General features: G+C 32.5%; 3 protein-coding genes across 4 annotated transcripts; 2 read left to right on the forward strand and 1 right to left on the reverse strand.

Annotated features, from left to right (window-relative positions):
• Positions 1-662: 662 nt before the first annotated feature.
• On the reverse strand, positions 663-14,465 carry LOC148616138 (uncharacterized). Of its 2 annotated transcripts, none has more exons than XM_088582854.1 (6): positions 14,436-14,465; positions 7,543-7,755; positions 6,337-6,475; positions 4,941-5,068; positions 4,421-4,598; positions 663-3,760 (listed from the first exon to the last, which is right to left on the reverse strand). In XM_088582854.1, exons 2-6 carry the CDS (start codon positions 7,740-7,742, stop codon positions 3,128-3,130), a joined length of 1,278 nt encoding a protein of 425 aa, XP_088438980.1. In that variant the 5' UTR covers positions 7,743-7,755; positions 14,436-14,465; the 3' UTR covers positions 663-3,127. The 2 variants fall into 2 exon arrangements, with proteins under 2 accessions (XP_088438980.1, XP_088438981.1); XM_088582855.1 differs by having other exon boundaries at positions 14,363-14,453.
• On the forward strand, positions 13,128-13,589 carry LOC148616139 (uncharacterized). Its single transcript, XM_088581719.1, has one exon. The coding sequence runs from the start codon at positions 13,128-13,130 to the stop codon at positions 13,587-13,589; it is 462 nt and encodes a 153-aa protein (XP_088437845.1).
• Positions 14,466-14,723: 258 nt separating the features above from the next.
• Positions 14,724-24,147, forward strand: LOC148616140 (proteasome assembly chaperone 2-like). Its single transcript, XM_088582856.1, has 7 exons — positions 14,724-14,874; positions 19,166-19,337; positions 20,667-20,725; positions 21,706-21,824; positions 22,636-22,812; positions 23,187-23,304; positions 23,975-24,147. Exons 1-7 carry the CDS (start codon positions 14,818-14,820, stop codon positions 24,092-24,094), a joined length of 822 nt encoding a protein of 273 aa, XP_088438982.1. The 5' UTR covers positions 14,724-14,817; the 3' UTR covers positions 24,095-24,147.
• Positions 24,148-24,934: the final 787 nt, after the last annotated feature.

Genomic DNA, 24,934 nt, shown 5'->3' on the forward strand with positions numbered 1-24,934 from the left:
ATTACCGTCAAGCTAGTATAAAAATGTATGCAATAACTCCTCCAATCCTTTACGGAAATTGTAGTTTATTATAATAATCAGTCTTTGTGAAAAAAAAAAAAATTCTACATGTAAAAATTATCAAGTCGAAATTTTCCATGTTCAACTATCTCGGACAAAAAGTTAAAAACTTTTCAATACCGCTCAGCTTATGTATACGGCGTTTGAAAAAATATTCTTAAAAATACCATGTACACAAATCCCAAATGTTGTCTGTGAGTAGTTGTATATAAGCAAATACTATATACATGTAGTCAGAAGACCTTAAAATCTTAAGTACACATGAATACAGTTAATAATTTCGTTATTCTCGCTAACAAAGAACATGAGGTATTGTAGTTTGTTCAAAAGTAGTTCACCAAAAAGTCTAATGTTCTTAACAAGTTCGTAATTCAGGAACATACTTTTTGTGTAAACGAAAACTTAAAAAAAATCCGTCATTTGGAGGGCATATTAAATGTTCTAAATGCAATAAACAACGGAACTCATAATCACATATTGGGAAGGGGTATAGCATTGTGCATCCGTCTCATAATAGAATGGACGGTGCTTTAGGAATTACTCCAGGTCTTTATAAAGTCGTTTTTTTTTCTTAATATTAAGTGAAAAATAAATTTTAGAAGTGCAAATCATTGTTTATTTCTTATAAGGAATGAGTGAGATTACTAAATTTGTTATGTAAAAATAACAAAAACAAATTATCATAAATATTCCACAGTACATGTGATATAACACAACTGTAAGATAAATATGAAAAACACACTAATATAACAGCCCAGATTTAATGCAGAAAATGAAACAATTTCTCATTTTCTATTAAAATATCTTGAATAATACTTGAATGCCATCAAGTCACAACTCTGACTTCAAAAATATTTTTTTACATTTAAATAAAAGAATATCACAGCATGAGTCCTACAAGATTCTATTAAAACCAGAGACTCCAAGGAGTCTAAACATTGACAAATTACAACAAATTTCTTGAAAAAGGTAGTAATAAGATAATAATGATGTAAAACAACACTAGTGTGGTTTTCTAAATTCAGAACTGGTGAAACACCTAATGCCCATTTATCATTATATTATAATTATATAATTATAATATTATGTATTCAATATTATTTAAAAAAAAAATACAATTAAAAAAAATTGACAACATGGACCTGATATGTTTACATTGAGTGTGTTCGCTAGTATTTTAGTTATACTCAGTTGTATAAACAATGGTTTGATTTTAAAAGGTTTAGATAACTGGTACAATGAACAATTTAATAATAATGGACCAAGCAATATAGTTCAAGTCCTATTCTTTTTGTTAACATCAGGCAAAAACAGGTAAAATGGTCAAAATAACACTTTCTGGGGCCATAACTTCTAGAAGGGTCTATAGATTTTTCTGAAATTCGCACCAATTATAGATTTTGAAATACTGAGCATTTTATCAATTTACAATAATCATCAATCTGCTTTCATTTTCTAAATTATAGGCAAAAACTGATAAAAAAGTCAAAAATGACACTTTGAAGAACCATAACTCCAAGAAGGAACAACAGATTTTTCTGAAATTTGTACCAAAAATAGATTTTGAAATACCATATATTATTCAATTTACATTAATCATCAATCTGCTTTTTTTTGGTTTTTTTAGGCAAAAAATGAAAAAAATTAAAAAAAAAATGACACTTTCAAGGGCCATAACTCAAGGAAGGGTCTACACATTTTTCTGTACTTTGCACAAAAAATAGATTTTAAAATACTGAACATTCTATCAATTCATATTTAACATCAATCTGCTTTTATTTTCTAAATTATAGGCAAAAACTGATAAAAATGTCAAAAATGACACTTTGAAGAACCATAACTCCAAGAAAGGACAACAGATTTTTCTGAAATTTGTACCAAAAATAGATTTTGAAATACTGAGCATTTTATTAATTTACATTAATCATCAATCTTCTTTTGTTTTCCAAATAACAGGCAAAAGCTGATAAAAATGTCAAAAAATGACACCTTCAAGGGTCTACAGATTTTTCTGTTATTTGCATCAATTATAGATTTTGAAATACTGAACATCTTATCAGTTTACAAGAACCATCAATTTGCTTTCATTGTCTAAATAATAGGCAAAAACTGATTAAAATGTCAAATATGACACTTTATTTATAATAAGCAAAAACTGCCCCCCAAAAAATGGTCAAATTAGCAAAAAAAGGGCAATAACTTCAAAATTCGTAAATCAATTAACTAGAAATTAAACTACACAGATATATTTCATCTAGCTAAAGAGCTTCAGATATCTCAGATTTCTTTTATCTGTTATGGTTATCGAGATATAAACAAAAATATATGGTGATACCTCTATGTTCAGCCGCCGTCTTTTTTTTTGGTGAGTGACCAAAATGGATACAATTTTGGGAGTAGACACACCAAGGATAATTGTCACCAAGTTTATTCAAATTCTGTTCAGTGGTTTCAGAGGAGAAGATTTTTAAAGAAAAGATAACAATGAAGGACAGACAATGACAGCGACAACGGCAGATGCAAAGTGATGAGAAAAGCTCACATAGTATTTTACGCCAGGTGAGATAAAAACTGTTTCAGTAATATGTTGAAGCCCAAAAGTTTTGGAAATCCATCACTATTTGGTTGAGGTTTGAGTTGTAAATATCTTTTTGATTCACTTTCAAAACATATTAAACAACCATATAAACACAGCAAAAAACGTTGATAACTAATGAAACTTGAATATCTCAAAAAATCAACTCACTTTATTTAATTTCATCATCATAACATTCACTGAAGCTTGTCTGTTATGATGTTGAAATTAAAATAGCTTGAGATTATATTTTGCAATATTCAACTTTCACTCCTGAAACTTGTAAATTTCTATATAATAAGCCCATCAATGTTGGAAAAAATTATGAAAATGTACAGACCAAACATATATGGTATGATCTGTCCATAAATAATATTAAAAATTGTAATTATTTTCATTGCTATGGCAACCCAATCAGATTTTTTTTGCAATAATAAAAACACCACATAGAACATAAACTATAATATATGTTCTAAAAAATAAAAATTCATTTCAGGATTCTGCCACTTGACAAAAAACTCCATTTTGTACATCCATCTGGTAATTAATAGTTTTGTATCTTGCTATGTCCTTACATCTTGTTTCATGAACATGATCATACAGCTGTTCCACTGCTTTAGACAGACGATTTACTTTTGCCATATCTGCCAAGTCATCATTGTAACGCCATTGTCTTGGTCCCATTGTATGAGCATAGTGCACTGGTAATCCATCAGACAGCCTCTTTTTGAAATCCTCATCAATGTCCTTTAACATTTCTTCCACAGAAGGAAGCTTCATAGAGCCATCAATAACAGCAATGGCGAACTTCACCTGCATATCAAATAATGGGAAGGGACATATTGTCTTAAGAATACCAATGAATGATAGAGTTGGGAAGTGTGGGTGTATCAAATGTTTATATAATGGATATATCCTTTGTTGGTCTGTGGTTATACCCAGATCTTCTGAAAGGAATTGAAAATTATAAAGATACCCAGTACATAACAGTAGAGTATCCATGGCAACCTCTTTAGAGTCATTAAACACTACTGAATGATCCTTTAACTCTTTTATTCCAGGCCTCTGTTCAACATTTGACGGCAGAACAGTTTGTAATAATTTCTTGTTATGACTGAGATAGACCTACAAATATGAAAATAACATCAGTATCACAGCATACATTACACACTGTACCATCCCATTGTTACATGTACATGTATAATTATAAAGCCCAAAAAAATATGTAAGTACCAGATTTTTCCTTACAAAGAAAGGAACTTATCTGTTTGTTAAAGTGTCTGTATTCTGTATCAATTTTAAGATTTAAATCTGAATTCAACAGATTTTTATAGTTTGTTTTATTGTTGTATTTCCCTACCACTATCCCAGGTTAGGGAGAGGGTTGAGAACTCACAAACATGTTTAACCCTGCCACATACTTAATATGCATGTCCTAAGCCAGAAACCAATAGTCCAATGGTTGTCCAGTGGTTGTCGTTTTATTTTTATGTTATTGTTATTAGTTTAACATTTTGTTCTATAGATTAGGTCGATTTTCGTCTTTAATGAATAATTTCACTTCATTTATTTTGGGACTGTTTACAGCTTGCTTTATGGTATGGATTTTACCCATCATTTAAGACCATGTGGTGACCTGTAGAAGTTTAATTGTTTGTTGCTTGACATTTGTTGGATGACTGTCTCATTAGCAATCATACCACAACTCCTATTTTCATATTATATCATTTTTGGACACAATGATATTTGTCAAAACTAAACAATTGTTCTCTTCTTTTTACTCACATGTTTAGCACAGGTGGCAACATCTATAGCAATGTCTTGTCCTGATGCTGCTGCTCCAAGACAAACAACATTTTTCCCGGTAAAATCTTCTGGATGTCTGTAGTTATGACTATGAATTGTCTCCCCTTTAAAGATCTCTTGTCCAGGGATTATAGGTGCATTAGGAATTTCATAATGACTGAAAATATGTTATATTTGTTTTCAAGAGCAATTAATTGTTTTTAAGGAAGTAGCTAGAATCAAAAGTATCAGGATTTACCCCTACCTTTTTTGGCTGTAAAGTTGGTCTTGATAGATGCTAGATAGGGGTATTTTTCACTCTAGTCTTTTTTCTAAAGTTTACACAAATATCAAAGTGCATTTATTTAATTTAAAACATAGCATTGCATACCATCCTTTATATCAAAATGGAAACATAAACATAAATCCAGTCATTGACAGATTCATACCTTCTCAATATTAAGACTATCATTGATAATCAGCAAGGAAACAATCAAACATTTTAAAAATGAACATATACCCATTACAAATCATAACAGCATCAAATACTTCAGTTTCTAACTTGTTCTGCTGATTAATCGTACTGTATGAGACTTGCCATGCTTTACCATGTTGATCCGGCTGAATATGTTGTATCAAAGTCTCAAACTGAATAAAATATAGATATTTACATCAAATTTATATAACTTTCATGATCAAGGAATTTAAAATATAATATCAATTGAAAATGAATAAATATTAAAATTATAATAATTAGATATTTTCCCCACCTTTCTTTTGCAACTTCTTCAATATATATACCTGTAAGTTTGAAAAGTTGAATTATCTCCCTTTGCCTAAGCTAAAATATATTTTGTATTCCGTTAAGGGGTTCATTAGGAAATAACTAAAAATAAAAGTTTTATTTTGGTTGGCAATAACTAAAAAATAAAATAAGATGCATTATTATTCCTTCAAAATAAGAGAAAAAATAATAAAAACAAAAGTACACTTTATTTTAAGCCTCACTGTCACATTTCATAACTATCCATAACTGTGTAGTCATGGTTAAACAATATTATTCACATTAAGTGAAGATATATTTTAACAATTATGAATATTCATTAAGTAAGTAGTAATAGCATTATTTCAACATAGCAAATACCAAAAGATTAGAGGTTGGATTTTCAACCATGAAAATAATTCTGACTGTGAGCCATGTAGTTTTCATATCTTTCACATTCATGTACAACCATTGTAATAAAGAAGAAGCAAAAATCAACTTAAAAGTCACTGACATAATATAGTCATAAAGGAATGACCATTTTCTATCAAATAGCAGTTAAGTAGCAGTCTTTGTGAGAATTCTGTAATATGCTACACATTTTTTATTTTGTTATCAAGTTGCATTGTCGGTCTTTCTGATGAAATGTACAATTATTCATTCCAATCTGTCTGCTCTTAGGAGATTATCCACATCGAAAATCAAACAGTTTCTTTTGTATTTCAGTGTCATTTACAGAGTTATCTCCCTTATCTCCTAAGAACAAGGGTAATATGAAAACCCACATGTTAATTTCTGCTTACTAAAACATTTTAAACAAAATATGAAAAAACAAATATATGTAGGCTCACATTTTGCATGATTCTTATCTGGAGTGCTCCTTATAAATAATTTTACATCACTACAACCCCAAGTATCATTCTATATATCTTGATTTAAAATGTTGCTAAAATTATATATTTTTAAATTTTTTTGTTTATGTGACAATACTGATTGTGTCATAACAATTTATTTTTATGTGTTAGAACAAATAAATATTTCATATTTTGTATCAACTAGACTTGTAATTGTCCCTGAATATGTCATTGATGAATTCTTATCATTCAAGTATACATTTTCCATTAAATTTGGTAGAACCATTTAAGTTTCTTACCTTGATGTGTTGATATAAATTGAAGTTTGATGCATAATTTTCAAGATATTTTAAAACATCCTCATGTTTTACAAATGAAGGCAGTGAAGTGTTGAATGGAAAATCAGGAAACGCCATCACTTCTTTTGGAAGATTTGTCCTGTTCAGAGAAGATTACTTCACTCTTTGAAACACATGTACAGCATATCAAAACTTGCAATATATATGATTGGTATTTTTTGTATTTCATTTGAAAATATTAGAAATGAAATAATTTATCAATCAATTAATCTTGTACTTGGTAAATCACTACTGACAATCAAAATTATGATTCCTGAGCACTCAAAGTGACCGATGATAAAACACAAAAACTATATAAAAATTCTACAAAACATACTTCGCAGAGTGCAGCTTTAAACACCCGCAGAGGTTGAATTCTGAACAGATGGGGCTATTATGGACATAAGATTCAAGCTTGATTATGAAAAAAATATATGACACATAATAATATTTTGACCAAAATGGAAGTGCATTCAAACGCATGCCAAGAGCGTTTGTTTATCACATGTTTAAATGCGTATTTTACATGTATTTCTATTAGTATAAGGTCCTTTTTGATTTTTGAATTTACATTTTTGAGCTACAATTCATGGGACTTACAATTCATACAAATACAGGGAAATTCCCTGTTTTTGGATTTTAAACTCAAAAATGCTTCTACTAGATGGTATGACATAGTGAAGTGTTTATTTCTTTTGATCTAGGCTGTTATCATACTCTACAGATACAGAAAATAAATTCTGGGATCTTCTGTTTGTCTGTTCATATCGTCTTTTAAAAGTTTAATTGCAAATCTTTCAATTATTTGATAATGATAGACAAATATTCATAGCATGTGTTTAAACTCACAATAGACGACGGATGAAAAATAATAATATTAACAAAAAATTAAGAAATGAAAAACAGAAAATAGAAATAATGAAAATACAAAAAATTATAATAGCAAAAACTATAAAAATAACAGTTGAATAAAGGAAATAATTAATGTACAAAAATAAACAAATGCTTCTACCGTGCATTTAAATAAATACAAAATGATGTGTAATCGCACCATAAACAATGCATGAATGCTAAAATGGGAAACTTGAATGTTTCAAAGAGGGTATACCTTAGATTTTTATACTTGCTGGATTGTACTTGCAAACCATTTTTATCTGAATTATATACCTTAGATTTTTATACATGCTGGATTGTACTGGTAGTCCATTTTTATCTGTGCCGGTTTCTTCTGTGTAAATCCATGTTCCACCAATGCTGGCATTTTTTTCAAAGCAGACTGCCTTAAAATTATTTGGTTGAGCAGTAAGGTGCCTAAGAGCACATATTCCTGCAGCTCCTGCACCAATAACAGCTACTCGGATTACCATTACCAATATTTTTCTGAAAATTAAATTTAATCCATAGATTACATGTTAGAAACTGATGTCAATCACCAAAACCTTCAAGTTAATTAAATAACTTTAAAATGGAATACTTTTCCCAAAGTACAAAATGTTAAAAATATCCCTTGCAAACGCTATAGTTTAAGTGCAAACACTATTGTTTACGACAGAGTTAGAGTTTAGCATATACTCAAGCAATACTACAGGATATCTAATTATTTGGCAAGCTATTTTCTGACTTTGTGTGTCTGTAATCATAACAAAGTTATGGAGTATGGAAGGAACTGAAGCTTTGGGAGTATTCAGCAGTAATCCAACCAAAGATATATTCATACCAAGTTTGGTACTGATTGGTCTAGCAGTTCTTGAAAGAAATAACATTAAAAATAGGGAAAAATGTCAAAATGCAGATAAAACTACAACATGGCTAAACACATTAAAATGAAAATTTGACCAGAGACAGATCTCATCATGTTGAACACTTGCACTTGATCAGAATTTGGTTTAACTTAACGGTATAGGAGATATATGTGAAAACCTTCTGTCTGACTATCTACTGGTAGTTCTATTTTTAGTAACAGCAGAAATGTTTTTCAATGGATCAAAAATCCCCACATCGGTTCTATGCAGAATATCCTAAGGACCATTCATCCTGAATTTAGTTCCAGTTGGTCAGTTTTTGTCAGAGAAGGTTTTGAAAGAAAAAACATTACAAAAGAGCAAAAAAAAAAAAAAAAAAAAAAAAAAAAACATTAAAAAAGGAAATAACTCCAACATGGCTTAACATGTTAACAACTTAAAACAAAAATTTGACTACAGAGATTTCATCTTGCTGAACTGTATCCTTATCAGAATTTGGCTTAACCAAAAAATTTTGGAGATATACACGAGAATAACTTTTGTTTGACCTCTATGTTCTATTTTTAGTAATGGCAACCATGTTTTTTAACAGATCAAAAATCCCCACATAAGTTCTATGTAGAATATCCCAAGAAATATTCATACCAAGGGAGAAAACTGTCTAAAAGGGGCAATAACTCCAACATGATTTAACAGATTCAATCAAAAATTTGACAAGAGATAGATCTCATAATGCTAAACAATTTTGCTAGGTCAGAATTTGGCTAAACCTAATGGTTTTGGAGAAATATGCTAAAACTTCTGTCTGACCAGTATGTTCGGTTCTATTTTCAGTAACAGTGACTATGTTTTTCGATGGATCATAAATTCCTACATCAGTTCAATGCAGAATACCCTATGAATATTCATACCAAGTTCAATAGTTTCAGAGGGAAAATAAGTTAAAACAGTTAAATAATCCCATATCAGATATACGTAATCTGCCATCTTATTCTCAATTAGATGTCCAAAAGTTTCAAATTCCTGTATTTTCATGACTGTGCATTAATCCATTGATAATTGGCATCTACAAGATTTGTTTTCATATGACATGGCAATATCTACAGGTACTGCTTCTGAGCGCTGGCTGTCAACCACTATGCTCAATTCCAAATTATCTTCTTCTAAACTTATTTCACTTCCAGTGGTTAGGTCTGCTTCATAGTTATATAGTATTTCTTGAGTTTCCCAGTGTTTGTCTACTTTCAAAACTTCAGCAGCCCTTTTCACAAAAAATCGTAAGAGTAAAATTAGTCGTAAGTTATGACATCACAATACTTTCATTTACTATGACGTCATAACTTATGACTAATTTTACACTTACGATTTTTTGTGAAAAGGACCACTGATGGTTCTTGCACTATTGACATTTTCCAAGCAGGTTATTCCAAATATTTACAGTTCACCTTTTTGATGTATGGTATGGATATAATTTCTTGCTGTGGCCTCTTGTTCTTCTGCTACTGTTCAGTTTAAACAAGGATGGTAGAAATGCATTGTATATGTCAGTTGTTAATTTGAATACTTCTTTCATATCTCCTCTTTTCCTACGATAAGTTAGGGTTGGTAATTTATGTTACTCAATCTTTCTTCATACTGTGAAAGTACTATTGTTCGTTAGGTACCAATTTTCGTGGGTAGGCCAAACCATGAAATTTGGTTCCCAATGAAAAGGAGAATCTCACTTATGTGTATACTGAAAACCTCAAAACCATGAAATCAAGAATCCATGAACTTGCATTTCTTCCCTAATCCACAAAAATTGGTATCAAAAGAATTGAAGTACTTTCACAGTTTTACAATTCTTTTAATCCCAGGATCAGTTTTATGGCTCTCAACTCGACGTTTTCAATCACTGTTCTGTATGTGTTTCTTTTTAAATGGTTTCCATATGCTATTGGCATATTCCAGATGATGCACTAAGGCCTCATAGGGCATCAAGAAAGTTGATTATTCCATATAGCTAAAAGATCATCTTATCAATTCCATAATACAATTATGTTTGTTAATCTTTTCATTCATATGCTCTTCAAAATTCATTTAGTCATCTACTACCACACCTATTGGGGGCGGATCCAGGATTTTATGATTTTCCTGGAAATGCGTCTAGTGCAACTGGGATCAAAATTGTAGATCTGAAGTTGCCACTGGCTAGCCTATTTGTAGGCGAAAGGGAGAGTCAAGTGCGTAAATCTTGCCCCTGCCAGTACAAAGCCTCGAATACTACCAAGACTCCTTCCAACGCCTCCCCGTGGAAATGCATGTCAACTGGGATCCAGTATCGTGGGCTAAGTTTGAAGGGGATCTTGGAGTAGCAAGGACCCCAAAGATGCAGTGTGTAGGCCCATCGGCGTGTAGATATGCCCTAGCACTCATCAGCCTTGCCCCAGCTATGGGTCAAATAGCTCCACTGCCTTGTGGAAAGACTTTGGATAGTCAAAGGCTATGGAAGTAAATCCCGAAAGAAAATCCAGGTAGATGGAACTCGTCGGCGAAAGCTATCGTCGAAGGGAGAAAAAACCCAGACAGAAGAAATGCTGGCCCTCCAAGCCCAGGGGGTTAAGCGTATGGTTAATAACCCAACCTTGGAAAAAAATGCTGATTACAGAAACAATCACTAAAGCAAACACTCTTTCTCGTCAAAGACTAGAGAAAGAACAAACCAACAACTCTCGAAAACAGCAGATGATGAGAAAGCCAACAGAGCTGTTTTCAGCCAAACATACCACCAAAATAGGCACCTGGAATGTAAGAACGTTGTACCAAAGTGGAAAATGTGCACAGGCAGCTAAAGAAATGGACAGATATAAGATTGAGATCTTAGGATTAAGTGAGGTGAGTTGGAATTCATCTGGTCTGAAAAGTATCAACTCTGGTCACACAATTATATACCCTGGAAACACCAACCCAGATGATCCACAAGAGAAGGGAGTTGCATTCCTGATGACAAGAAATTCTAAAAAGGCATTACTGGAGTGGAATCCCATATCATCTAGAATATAACAGCCAAATTCAACTCTAGGTTCCAAAACACAACCATCATCCAAGTATATGCACCAACAAACGATGCTGAAGAAGATGACAAAGAGGACTTTTATCATTCCTTGCAGACCACCAGAGATAAAATACCAAAAAGAGATGTAATATTACTAATGGGTGATTTAAATGCCAAGGTGGGATCAGATAGAGAAGGAAGAGAGAGAGAGAAATTGGCCCACATGAAGTAGGACAAATGAAGGAAAATGGGGAGCTTTTTTTTTTTGCAGACTTCTGTGCTGTCAATAACCTAGTTATAGGACTGACTCTTTTTCCTCATAAGAACTAACACAAACTAACATGGGTGTCACCAGCTGGAAATGCTGCAAACCAGATTGATCATATCGCTACATATGTACATCCCAATGATGGAGATCATCTTTGCAGGATGTAAGGGTAAAAAGAGGAACAGATATAGCATTGGACCATCATCTAGTACAAGGGCATATCCATCTTAAGCTCTCAGCCATAAAAAAAAGATAGAAAGCAAACAAAAGAAATTCAATGTTGCTAAGCTGAAAGAATAAACTGTGAGAGATTCATTCCAACTTTCTCTCTAAAATAGATATACTGCTCTAGAAGATGTAGATACTGATGGTTTGATATCTTCAACTTCACATGGGAAAGAACAAATCAGGCAGTAATAGAGACATGTCAAGAAACTCTTGGATACATACAGCACAAATGTAAAAATTGGATGTCAGATAATACCTGGAGTAAGATCGAAGAAAGAAGAAAAGGTAAAGAGAAACAATTGAATGCCACCACGAGACAACAAACAAGACAAGCACAAGAATTATACAAAGAAAAAGGATAAAGATGTTAAAAAGGGCTGCAAAGATGACAAGAAAAAACATGTGGAACAACTTGCAGAAGAAGCAGAAACCACTTGCATCACAGGAGACATCAAGACTCTTTACAACATCACACGTCAACTGAACATCCAATACTGACACACCTGTGAAAGATAAGAATGGAATCACACTCACAAAACCTGAACAACAATTGAAACGTCGGAAAGAACATTTTGAAGAAGTCCTGAATAGACCTCCTCCGACAGATCCACCAAATGTAGAATATGGACAAGATCTGAGGATTAAGACAGGGCGAATAAATAGAACAGAGGTAACCACTGCAACTTAACATCTGAAGAATGGCAAAGCAGGCAGAATAGACAACATCCCTCAAGAAGCCATTGAAGCATTAGATTCTATCTCGATCGACAAGTTTCGCCATCTTTGAACAGAATATGGGAGGAAGAACAAATACCCGAGGACTTGGTAAAACTTCCTAAAAAGGAAGACAGGACTATATGTGGAAACTGGAGAGGTATAACTTTGCTTTCCATCCCTAACAAAGTACTATGCCATATCATCTTACACAGAATGAAAAATGAAGTTGATAAAATACTGCAAGATGAACAAGCCGGTTTTGGACAGGAAAGATCATGTACTGACCAAATAGCCACCTTAAGAATCATTATAGAACAAACCATTGAATGGCAGACATCACTATACCTTACATTTATTGATTTTGAGAAGGCATTTGATAGCATAGAACATTCTCAAACACTATGATATTCCAGAGAAAATTATATCCATCATTCGTCAGCTCTATGAAGGATTCACTTGTCAAGTTATCCACAGTGGGAACCTACAGTAACAGATCCTTTTCCAGTGTCTACAGGAGTTCGACAAGGATGTCTCCTCTCTCCTCTTCTCTTTTTGATGGTCTTAGATTGGGTCAGCAAAACATTTTATAGTCAACCTATGGGAATTAAATGGACCTTACAATCATGTCTTGAAGACCTTGACTTTGCCGATGATATTTGCCAACTTTCACATCGCCACCAAGACTTGCAAGAACAGGCCTCCAACCTAGAATCAAATGCCATAAAGGTTGGACTATACGTCCAACCCAACAAAGACAAAATCTATGAGGATCAATGCTAAAAGCAAAAATAAAACCCAGATAAGAGGTTCTGAAATAGAAGATGTGGTACAATTTACCTATCTTGGAAGTGTCATTAGTACAACAGGAGGGACAGATGAAGACATAGTAGCAAAGAAAAAGAAAGCAAAACAAGCTTTTGCTATCCTCAAGCCGATCTGGAGGAGGAAAGTACTAAGAACATCTACAAAGATCCGAATTTTCAACTCTAATGTTAAATCAGTGCTTTTATATGGATCAGAGACATGGCGATCAACTGTTGCATCCACCAAAATAGTACAAGTGTTCATAAACAGGTGCCTAAGAAACATCCTTGGAATAAAGTGGCCAAATAAAATTATCAATAACAATTTATTGCAAAGGACCGAACAAGAACCGGTCATGCAAACAATTACATCAAGAAAATGGAGGTGGATTGGACACACGTTGAGAAAAGTACTAATGTAACACGCCACGCCCTAGAGTGGAACCCTAAGGCCACAGAAAAAGAGGTAGACCAAAAAACACATGGAGGCGAGATTTGAATACAGAAGACCAGAAGACTGGAATGACTAGGGGAGAAATTAAAGTACGGGCAAAAGATAGGAGATGGAAAGCCACAGTGGTCACCCTATGTCCCCCATGGGATGAAGCGGATTAAGTCAAGTTCATATGGTTGACTATGTTGTCTCTTTCAAAGGATTCCATTAACTTGCAAAGTATACATGTTAGACAATGTATCTGTAAATCTATAGTATAGGTATATTAGTACTGGATATCATAGACCTGTAGGATATTTTACACTATTCACAGATCATTATTGCCGGGGAATTTTGGTAACACTAGGGATTTTTATCTCCCAGATGAAAAACACTAACACAGAAACGGAATCATGTAACTGTTACATACATGATACAGACAGTCCAAAGTGCAATGACTAGCACCCTTTTAACATAGATTTATTTCAATCAAATATCAACATTACATGATTTACACAGAACACATGCAATTATCATGAGATTTACATTATATAAGCTGAATAAATTAGACATATAAGCAGATCTAACTTTACTTAAATGTAAATTAATCACTAAATAAATTTCTCCTGAAAACATGCTGTGTTTAAAATCAAATTTGACCCAAACTGCCAAAGTTGAAATTTAACCGTGGATATCACATGATAGCCAGAAAAACAATTACTTCTTAACGGCAAAACAATGTTTAAAGAGGTATAATCTCACCAGAAATACTGATTTATAAATCATATGTTAACAATGATCTCTAATGATAATTATGTTCCCGCACGATTCTTACCCGAGATGTGCTTACTTCTCAAGGTTTTTAATTGGTATTTAGTTGTTATTTAGGTCATCCGCTACTATTCAGTAGAATATCCTTATCGGATCTTGCTGTCAGTGGGTCATTATTTTTTTCATTATTATAGTACATAAAAATGAGTGTTTGACTTTTTATTTCTGTAATTCTTAGGGATTTTGTATTGATTATTATAAATTTGATACAGCAGTGGAAAGAAAGGTCAAATCAGCCAATTTTAGGTGACAAATAAGAAAGTGGATAATCATGACTGCGCATCTGCTACATCCAATTCAATATGTCAGCCTCCATAAGTTGAAATATCATTGGAAGTTATTCTGTTTACTGTACTGTTGACACTTCGACTACAGATACAGTAAATATGTTTGTCTCTGCAGATGACAAAGAAAGAAATTTTGAGGGCTATACTTTGATATATGTAATTATAGATTTCGCTTTAATTACTAATTGTAAACAGATGACTTGATATATATTATTAAGATTTGTGGTAGACAGTGGCTGCTCGTCCAAGCATTCGTGGACATGGAGCCCCTTCAGGCTTCATCCACACATCCAATTTGATTCAATAACACATAGAATCGCTTTAAGTTAGTGATGTGAAAATTGTGAAATTTTTTTTTTACACAAATATACACTAAATAATACAAATACAGTAAAAATTATTTAATTGTTTCTGATGTAATAAATATTCATTAAAAATCATTCAGAATTAAGACAAAATACACATTAACCAAACTTGAAAGACTGTCTTAACTTTTGCACATCCAGAAAGATTGTTTTGACACATGATTCAGTCCGGCATATTTTAGATCATAATGCTGCCATTCCAGATAGTATATCACTTGGGATATTTACATTTTAGTCCAAGATTTTGTTACAAATTATTTAAAACATCTGGTAAAGACACTGCATTGACTTTGGCACCATTCATCATAACTTCCGTGATTTGTTCTGTGTCTGACCGATATATAATCCGTCCATTTTCAACCACAGGGGATTGCTATAACTATCCAATATGCAGTCTGTCTCAGTAAAACACGAATAGAAAACTTCAGTTTTTTAAATGTGAACACTGTTCATGAAGCCATTAATAGTTACACATTTGCATATAATTTTTCAACAATATTTCCGCAACGAATCAGGCGTTTCCGTCACTATTCATATGTTTTTGACAGAAACTGTATGTGTGGATGATTAGCCTGAAAAGGTCCCCACTACAAATACGTTAAATAGGAGCCACTGCCTTTGTGGTAAGATGATGAGCATGCCCAATATACACTTCTGCGAGGTAGGACTTGGATAGAACAAAAATAATTTTTCTCACATAGTGTATATTGACCATGCTTCACATAAGCTCATCAAGTATCCCACAGAACAAGGGTCCCCCACCACGAATACGTTAAATAGGAGCCATTGCCTTTGTGGTAAGTTGATGAGCATGCCCAATATACACTTCTGTGAGGTAGGACTTGGGTAGAACAAAAATAATTTTTCTCATATAGTATATATTGACCATGCTTCACATAAGCTCATCGAGTATCCCACAGAACAAGGGTCTGTTTGTCTACCCTTCCCCCCCCCCCCAAAATTTTGGTATTATCCAAAAATGGTGAGTTTTTTACCCATTTGAGGAAGGCAGTGACTTAAGTATAAGTGAAGTCCAAAGCAAAAGTATCAGGTTCCCTTTTCAACAAATTAGACTTCATGCCATATTACAGGGCATTTATCATTTTGCCAAGTTTGTTCAGGAATTTTTCATTACTAATTAGTGGGAGGAAAATTGCAGGGTTTTATCAATATCCTTCCAACCAGAATTAGCTTTTTTGAATAATAACATAGACTTCTTTTAAACACTTGCTTGCATTTTTTATATTTATATTTCTGAAGCTTCAATGTACCTGATGTAGTGTTTTGGCTGGACCAAACATTCTCAAGTGTCAGTGTGATGAATTTTTATACAAATTTCTATACATTTAAGAGCAAGCTTGCTTAAATTTTTTAAGTAAGGATTGTTTTTAATTTTTTACCAGGTTATGTGAAATAACCAACTTAGGGCAGTTTACTATTCATGAAAGCAAAGCAGTTTGTGAACAAGCTTTAATTGCCCAAAAGTTGGTTATGTGAGCATAACTTGGCAAAAATTCAAAACAATCCTTAATTAACTGAAGTTTGAATATTTACTATTTTATGATTGTCTGTAGTTGTAATAAGTTTGAAAAGATTGTTTGATAAAGTAACTTACCATCTGGGAAGCAATTACTTTATTTTTGGATGGTATCACATAATACCTTGCCACTTCGATAGCATAATTGGTTACACAATACATGTATGCTATTTTTCTTACTTCATTGTGTGCCTTTCATGTTATCCATGTTACATGTATGTGTCTCAATGTAGCTGGCAATTCTTGTTATTTCCAACTTCCAGGGCCAGAGTTAAAGCTGGTGTGAAACTGAGAAGGCCAATAAATATACAAAATCAAATATTAACAGCTATGGCTTTGATTGTACTCAAAATTTTCTCTTTTTACTAGGGGGGATAATAGGTGGATGTTGTTCTTTGGGATTTCACTTCTTATAATGGATTATTTGAGTGCTTAATAGCCTTTTAGCAAGAGGGAATTAGTATTGGGTAATTCTGCTGTAGCTCTTTACTTTAAGATAATGTGCAAGATTTTGGATTGGGGAGGCAATTATTCATTTTACATTTGTTGCATTAAATGCATGATTTATGATACATTGTAAGCATTTTAATTTATACATAAGACCAATAGTATATCAGAATTTTTGTTCTATTATATGGATGATGGAAATAGTGTTTTACTTGTGTTCAATGCTTTGTGCCTTTTTTTTGTCGACTCTTTTTATGTTTTGACTTTGATTATTTTCTTATTGTATTTATATTAAATTTTCAAAGAAATTATCTCTACTACGTGTACTTGTCACAACCACTTGGTATTATTTTGGACTTGTGCTGCAACAACTTCCTTTTTACCGACTTGCTTTTATTTGACCTTTTGTATTTTAGTATAAAAATTTCCTTCCAGTTTTCTCAGAATCTCGTTTCGATGGGTTCTGTGAAGAGTGATTATAGTTCTGAATTAACAAAGATTTACTGAACAACAACAACAACAAAAATCTGTGATTCAAAGCCCACTTATGATACCCATCCACCCAATGTTTGGGTTATGGTCTCAATATAAACTGAGTAAGCAGATAGACAGATTTTGTTACACAGTCTGAAATCAAATTCCAGAATATGACACGCCCATATGAAGCTGGTGTCAGAACATAAAGTAACAGTGATAAGTACATGTTGGACGTTGGAAAAATGTGGATAGAGAAAAATAACTTTTTATTTTTTGTACAAGGAACATTGGTAATAAATACCAATTTATTATTGAATGTTTAGCATTTATTGAGCGACGAAAGAAATTTCTATCAAAATATTATTGTCAAATTTCCAATACACTTCAAATCTTAAAATCAATGTCATGGAATAAGCTATTGCTGTTGAGAAAGCTCTTATAAATTCATAGGCTACAAAGCAAATTTGAATTAGAATATTGTTACTACAGGCTGAAGGGCTAGCCATGAGCTTCAGAAAAAAATGGACTTTATATTTATCCCGAGTTCATTCAAATTGTGTATATATTGTACATATACTTTACTGTGTTTTGTATTTTGCTTGTTTATGTTTTATTCTCTATATGTTTTATTCTCTATAACCATGATCATTGTTTATGTCTTATTCTCTATACCCATGATCATTGGATGTATGAGAAATAAAGATAAGTGTATATACATATATAAATTTTTATAAGGGTCTGAAAAATTCCCAACAATGTTAGAACTGTCAATTTTCAAAGCAAATTTTTAGTTGTTCTCTCCGAGGGACTCTAGTGCCTCTGTGACATCTATGGCAACACTGCCTGCACTAAGTCCAGTGCCCTAGACCACTCCAGCTTGGCTTTAATAAAAATACAGCTTTCGCTGCTCAGGTCATTCCCCCTTGTAGGATAAATCTAGGGTTTGAATAAATGTATATATGTACACACAGTAAAGCCATAACTGATTAATGTAAATGAATTGGCACAAATAAGGATTGTTTGAAATTGTAAATATGCAAGTTAGGCAAAAAAAATATTAATACGAGTAGTCTTGTTTCCTGTTAGCAGCAAAAAAAATAGGGTCTGTAGTTAGAGATATTATTTTATTAAATTTATTAAAAGAAAATTACATTGAGTAAACATGGAAACAATACTTTAACGATGCTTGAGCTAAAATGGGCATAGAATGTTTAGGGTAATCATAAATAAAATTATAGAATAGATAGGGTAGCAGGAAACAGACATTAGTATTTGTTTTGGCCTTATGCAAGATAATTCACTTTCCAACATACTAAAATTGGTTCTAGAATGTTTTCCGTTACGGAATGGCTAGGATGTAAACATATGGAACTCCTGTAATGTATTGTGTTACAAGTTGGCTACTGAGTAAGTAGCACAATAAACACAGGAACAGACCCAGTAATTAAACACAGGGACAGACCCAGTAATTTGTAAAAGCTGTCCAGGCTATTATCTTCCCATTTTGGCAAAAGTTAACAAAATTTTGAGGGTTCTTACCCTGCTATCTTCAGTCATATCTGCCACTGGAATGATAAACTGTTTTGATAAAATTTTCATGTGATATTTTTACTCTTTTCAGCCCAGTGTATCAGTTGGAAATGTGGGGCAGCTTGCCGTTGATATGATTATATCTACCTTATGGATGGAAAGGATTGGTTATATTTACCATGATAGTATTCTACCCTTAGCAGGCAATGATCCATTTGCTCATCCTGAGTCAGTTTCATGTAAAATGGTCACTTGTTGTGAAGGTAAGTCTCAAGAAATATTTGTTTAATGAAGTAAAACATAATTAACTAGTGTGGATTTCTTTTTCTTTTTCCAGGAAATCTTGTTGAAATAATTGTGTTGGCCTCTGAAATAAGTTATTTTTTAACATTTGGTTTTCTCATGCCATTGGCTCAGCCTGTTATATAGATATACATACAATTGAATATAGAAATGGTGTTATTTTTTTGAGACATAATGTTTGCTTTTAATTGCTGTGATCTAATTCTTACTCAGTGTTTGAATACAAGCACAGATTTTCCCCAAAAATTAATAAGAACTCCATGACACCCTATAGTGATCAGCTGGTCCGTCTGTGTGTCTGTCCATCATAAATCATGTCCAGACTGTAACTTTGTTGTCTTTTGATATTTGGCATGTGGGCAAATCAGCTTAAGATGATGTTTGGCATACCTTGGTTGTCAACTTTGACCTCAAGCTCGAAGTCAAGTTAATGATTTTGCAATTCAGATTCATGTCCAGGCTGTAACTTCATTGGCTATTGGTGTAAGGATTTTGGTATTTGGCATGAAGATCAGCTTAAATTTCCTTTAAAATGTTGATCCTACAAAATGTTCATAATTCATTTATTTCCTTAGAGATAGTTTCCATCTCAGTGTTATCTATTTTTTTTTCAAATATAGTTTAAGGAGGTAGACCTAGGGTAAGGTACATAACTTATGAAGTCAGTGATATGTTTGTATCATAATCAATTTCACCAAAGCCTGTCAAGCTTTCATTTGAAACCTAATGAAATCAGTCCAGGTTACTTTGATGCTTACATGAAGTTGATGTAAAATGCTGAATACAAACATTCTAATGATTTTTAAGAGTTGTGTCCCTTACCTTAGGTCTACCTCCTTAATCAATACCATTATATCCTATCAAAAGTTTTTGTTGATCAAGTAATATTACTTTCATTACTTTGTTTGCCTCTTCAGTGAAGTCAACAATGTCTTTATTTTGCATCTTTGCATTTTTTATATGCATATTAAAGTTATGCAACTTTTATCCAGGATGGTGGACAAATGACAGATTTTAAATAGATTTTTACCTGTTGAACTTAGCCATTTTTTCTTCAGTATATGCTATCTTTGGCTATTTTGTGTGACTCCCACTATAGTTTATTAAGTTTATATATTGTTTTTGTGTATATTGCTGACACCATTAAAAAGACAAAGAAATATGATGATTGGCTCAGTTTTTTAAAATTGGGTAAGAATATGACCTAATCACAAAAATCTAAATCCCATTCACTGCACAAAATCCAGCCTTGTATCAGTTTCATTTCAATGTTAATTGGTAATTTTCAGTTTATGAGAATTTAGAGAACAAGACTATTATAATCCAACAGAGAGCTCCATTTATTAAGGTAAGTTCAATATTTATTTAATATATATATCAATCCAAAGTTGTCATCTTATTCTGTGAATCTAAAATCCACAGTGACTTTCAGTGAGTGAAGGGAATTATAGGTGTACACTTTTTTGTCTCTCTGTCAGTGTGGAAAATCAGTTTTCCACACTTTTTTGGGTCATACCTGCAGATGATAACTTAGCTCTTGCTTTACAATGACAATTTACAGTTCTAGTTAAAATTTGTAGTGGTTTTCCACATATTTTTTCATCATACTTGCTGATATTTATTTGGAATTTGGTACATTGCTTTATCAAGATAACTTACTGATCAAGTTCGAATTTTGTTCTGGTTTGTTAATTTTTTTTAGTTATGGCCCTTGTACTTAGAAATTTAATGCAAAAACTCAGTTTTGTACTTTTTTATGTCATGCTTTCAGACAGTCATATGATATTTATTGTCTTATCATGATAAGTTACAGATCAAGTTTGAATTTTATTCTGATTCTTACATTTTTTTTCAAAAATAAATGCAAAAACTCAGTTTTCGGTATTTTTTCATCATGTTTGCATGTGTTCATTTGATATTTGGTGAACTGCTTGACCATGAAAAGTTAGATAAATTTTGAATTTCGTATTGGTTCTTTGATTTTTTGCAAAAGACTTTGTACTTAGGAAATTAATGGAGAACTCAGTTTTCCACATTGTTCAATTAAAAAGTTGTGCATGCAGATTGCATTCTATTCTCATCAACAGATTTTTCATCCAATAGAGGTCTTTGTATTGCATTCATTTACCTCAGAATGCTTGTATTTCTAAAAGTTCAATCACACTTCTGTTTAAAAGAGTGTTAAAAACATGAACAGTGTTTTTGTTTTTAATTGTTGTTATGAGAGTTGTGGTTACATTATGTGAACAAAAGCTTGAACATATTTTACCATATTCACAAAGACATTTCATCTTGCAGTACATGTACATATATTTGTTATTTTAACAGGGAAAGAGAGCCTCGTTTAAAATGTGGTTGAGAAAATGGATGAAAGAGGTTAACATAAACCAACTTGTTATTTTAAGCAGTAGTTATGCTCATGAAAGGATTGACTGTCAACTAGAAGGGTAAGGTTTACCAGCTTGCTTACTGATATCTGGTTTAATCACAGGTCCATCTAAGAATTATAGATAAAGGAACAGATACGTTGAAACAAAACAAATTCACCATCGCAAACCTTTATGAAAATAGTAAATACCTACAGAGATCAACAAAAGGTCTTCAATAAGTGTAAACACAGTTTTGGTAAGCTCTGATAGGCCCGAAAACTAAAGTAATAAAATCCACAGTAACAGAACGATGACACTTCTTTAAATAAACTTAAATGTCAAATTAGAGAGGTCAATACGTCCAAATATAAATTTTCAAGATTATTATCCATGTGAATGAACCCAGTTTGTGCCAACAGTGCTTTGAGAACCAACAAAAGTAAGAAAGTAAGTTAGGTGAAGTGGAGAAAAACTTGACAGGTTATAAACCTGTATTGATCTGTAGTAACAACAAATAATCTAGTTAATATTTTCTGTTTGACAGAATTCAAATAAAAATGTTACTGTTTTAAATTATGTCATTACTTTACCAACATTTAAATAGTTATGACACTTTTTTTTTTTAAAACTTTCTGAAATTTGGCAGTAAAGGATTTTATAACCTAGTATGTTGCTATTGAGTTATTATGGGCTAATTTTTACATACAGTATTTCTTTCTTTGCTCTTTCTTTTAACTGCACAAGTTTAGCAGTTCTCTGTGTACTCAAGCTTTCCAAACCATTTATCTGTAATAATAAATTTATTGTCTGGAAAAAGGTTTTAATTCCAGAAAGATTATTTTTTTCTGAAAACATTTTTCATATTGAGAATGTCCAAATCATGTTTCAGATCTCAATTTCGATTTGTTGCTGGGTCTAAAATAGAATCTCATGAAGTGAAGCATATGAAAGAGAAATTAGGATGGACAGAGTTGGAGAAGAGGCTGACAGGATGTGGTGAAAGTGGAGATAACTCCACCTTGTATATTCCTGGTGGTGGCATAGCTAAATCATTGTTTGAGGAATGGTAAACATTGTATAGTCTAAGACACATTGCTACTACAGCTTATGTCAATGATATCTCTTAAACGATGGTGAGGAAAGGATGTGGAGGTGGGGAATGTTCATGAGGCAACCACCCAAATAGTCACATACAAAAGAGAAAAAAATAAATAATGGCTCTTACTCATTGTCTAGCCTTCAATACACAGTGAGGATCCCACCAAATGGTAAGCTATCATCAGCCCAGTCAGAAAGTTGTACAAACATGCAATACAAGAAAATAGGTACAGGAAGAAAAAATTGGGTGACAAGATTTCTTTGCAGTCCTGATAATATGAGAGTGTATATTTATTTCTTTACAGCTCTAATGATTATGCGTGTATATTTATTTCTTTGCAGTTCTGATGATATGAGAGTATGTATCCTGTTAATGTTTTGTGCAGAAGGAGACAACTGCACTGATGGGTTAGAGTTAGCTAAACATTTAAACAGCTGGCTTAATATTATAGATATGGAGGTATAAATTACTTTACCAGTATACAGGTTGTAAAACCACATTGACATTTTGGACATTATAGCCTATTGAATATGATTTTATGTCATTGCACTTTTTGTTTAACACACACTAGCTTTTGTAAGCTTATTATGCCCTGTCCACAAAGTAGTTAGGGCATATAGTATAATCTTTGTATTAAGATCAATTTTTTAGAATATGGTAGATCATCTTAAATCCAGGGGTGTCTCTGTAGCCTACTACTGCTTCACAGTTTGGTCATACTTTTCTTTGTTTTCATAATTGTATTGGGTACAATAACTGGTTCCGTTCCATGCTGAATGTTTATGATATCTTACATATGTAGATATATGAATGGCTCTAAAGTGTTGTATTGGTAGTGAGTACTAGTGACATAATTTGGAAATAATGTATACTGTTAAAAAGTGCTTGTTTGAACTTTTAATGCAGAAGCGCAATGTGCATTATTGCATATGCATAATCAAATAAACGAAATAGTTGTGCAAACTGAGTCAAATATCATTTGAGAGAAAATTGTTCCTTCCCTCTTAAAAGACCTCAAAACTAACTAATGAGTTTTTGTGAATGATTAACTTTAATACTTGTTTTATATTTAGCCTTTTTAGATAAAGTTTTGATGAAATTTGTACCAATTTGTCTCTTTTTTTTTCAGCCTAAACATATAATTGGTATAGATGGTAAATCAGTAATGATGCCTGGTCTAACATGGAAAGTTCCTCACTCATGGAAACTCATGTACGGCACCAGAGTGGATAGAACTTTGTTTCATTAATTTGTCTTTGAAGTTGTTATTTATAGAAAAAAATAAAACAATTTCCTAATTTTTTTAATTGTATTTTATTACTAGTGTGATATAAGAATTTTATGACAAGAGTGATACTATTTTTAGTGTAGATGTTTAAAGCTTGTTATGGACCATGTGTCAGAGATGTCCTAGATATGTAGAATGTAAGACCTCAACTATGAATGGCTAAAAAATATTAGGATGGAATTGAAGAAATTTGTTGACACAGAAGTAGAAGATTATGCAAGTGCGGAGAAGCTGTTTTGTCTAAAATACAACATTGAGTTCTGTCCATCATAGGGATAGTCCAAAATGGCATTAAACCATTAAGGTACAATTCTAAATTTATCTGTTTGCAGGTTGTGTGCTTAATCTCATGCATTGTAGTGGATGCTTCTCAATCATTCACAGGTATGAAAGAGATATGTGATGACTGGTTTGCCCGTGGTCAGAAAGAAGTGTCCATGTCATGTGACATGCCTATTGGCAAGCTGTTGTTTAGGCCAAATAAAATAATAAGTAGATTGTCATCCCTTCCCCCCCTAAAAAATTTACCAAAATAAAGAATCTTGGGGCGGGAATTTCAAAATCAGGACTTTTTTCAGATCAATTCTAGTATTGGGGTACTATAACTTACAAATTGTTCACTTCTAGGCGACTTAAATAATGCGTCTTCTCTGAAACTGATGTGGCTATGGATTAATTATCTAATCTTTCAAATAGCTAACTGCACCATATTTTTTATGAAGATTGGATGAAAATGTATCATTTAAGTTTACTTAGCCTTATGTTTGCACTTAAAAATTGCAGGTTAGATTATGACTAGTA

This window comes from Perna viridis, chromosome 5 (assembly GCF_037379345.1).
Source record: "Perna viridis isolate PV_CMFRI_1.1 ecotype Kerala chromosome 5, ASM3737934v1, whole genome shotgun sequence".
NCBI classification, from domain to species: Eukaryota; Metazoa; Mollusca; class Bivalvia; order Mytilida; family Mytilidae; genus Perna; species Perna viridis.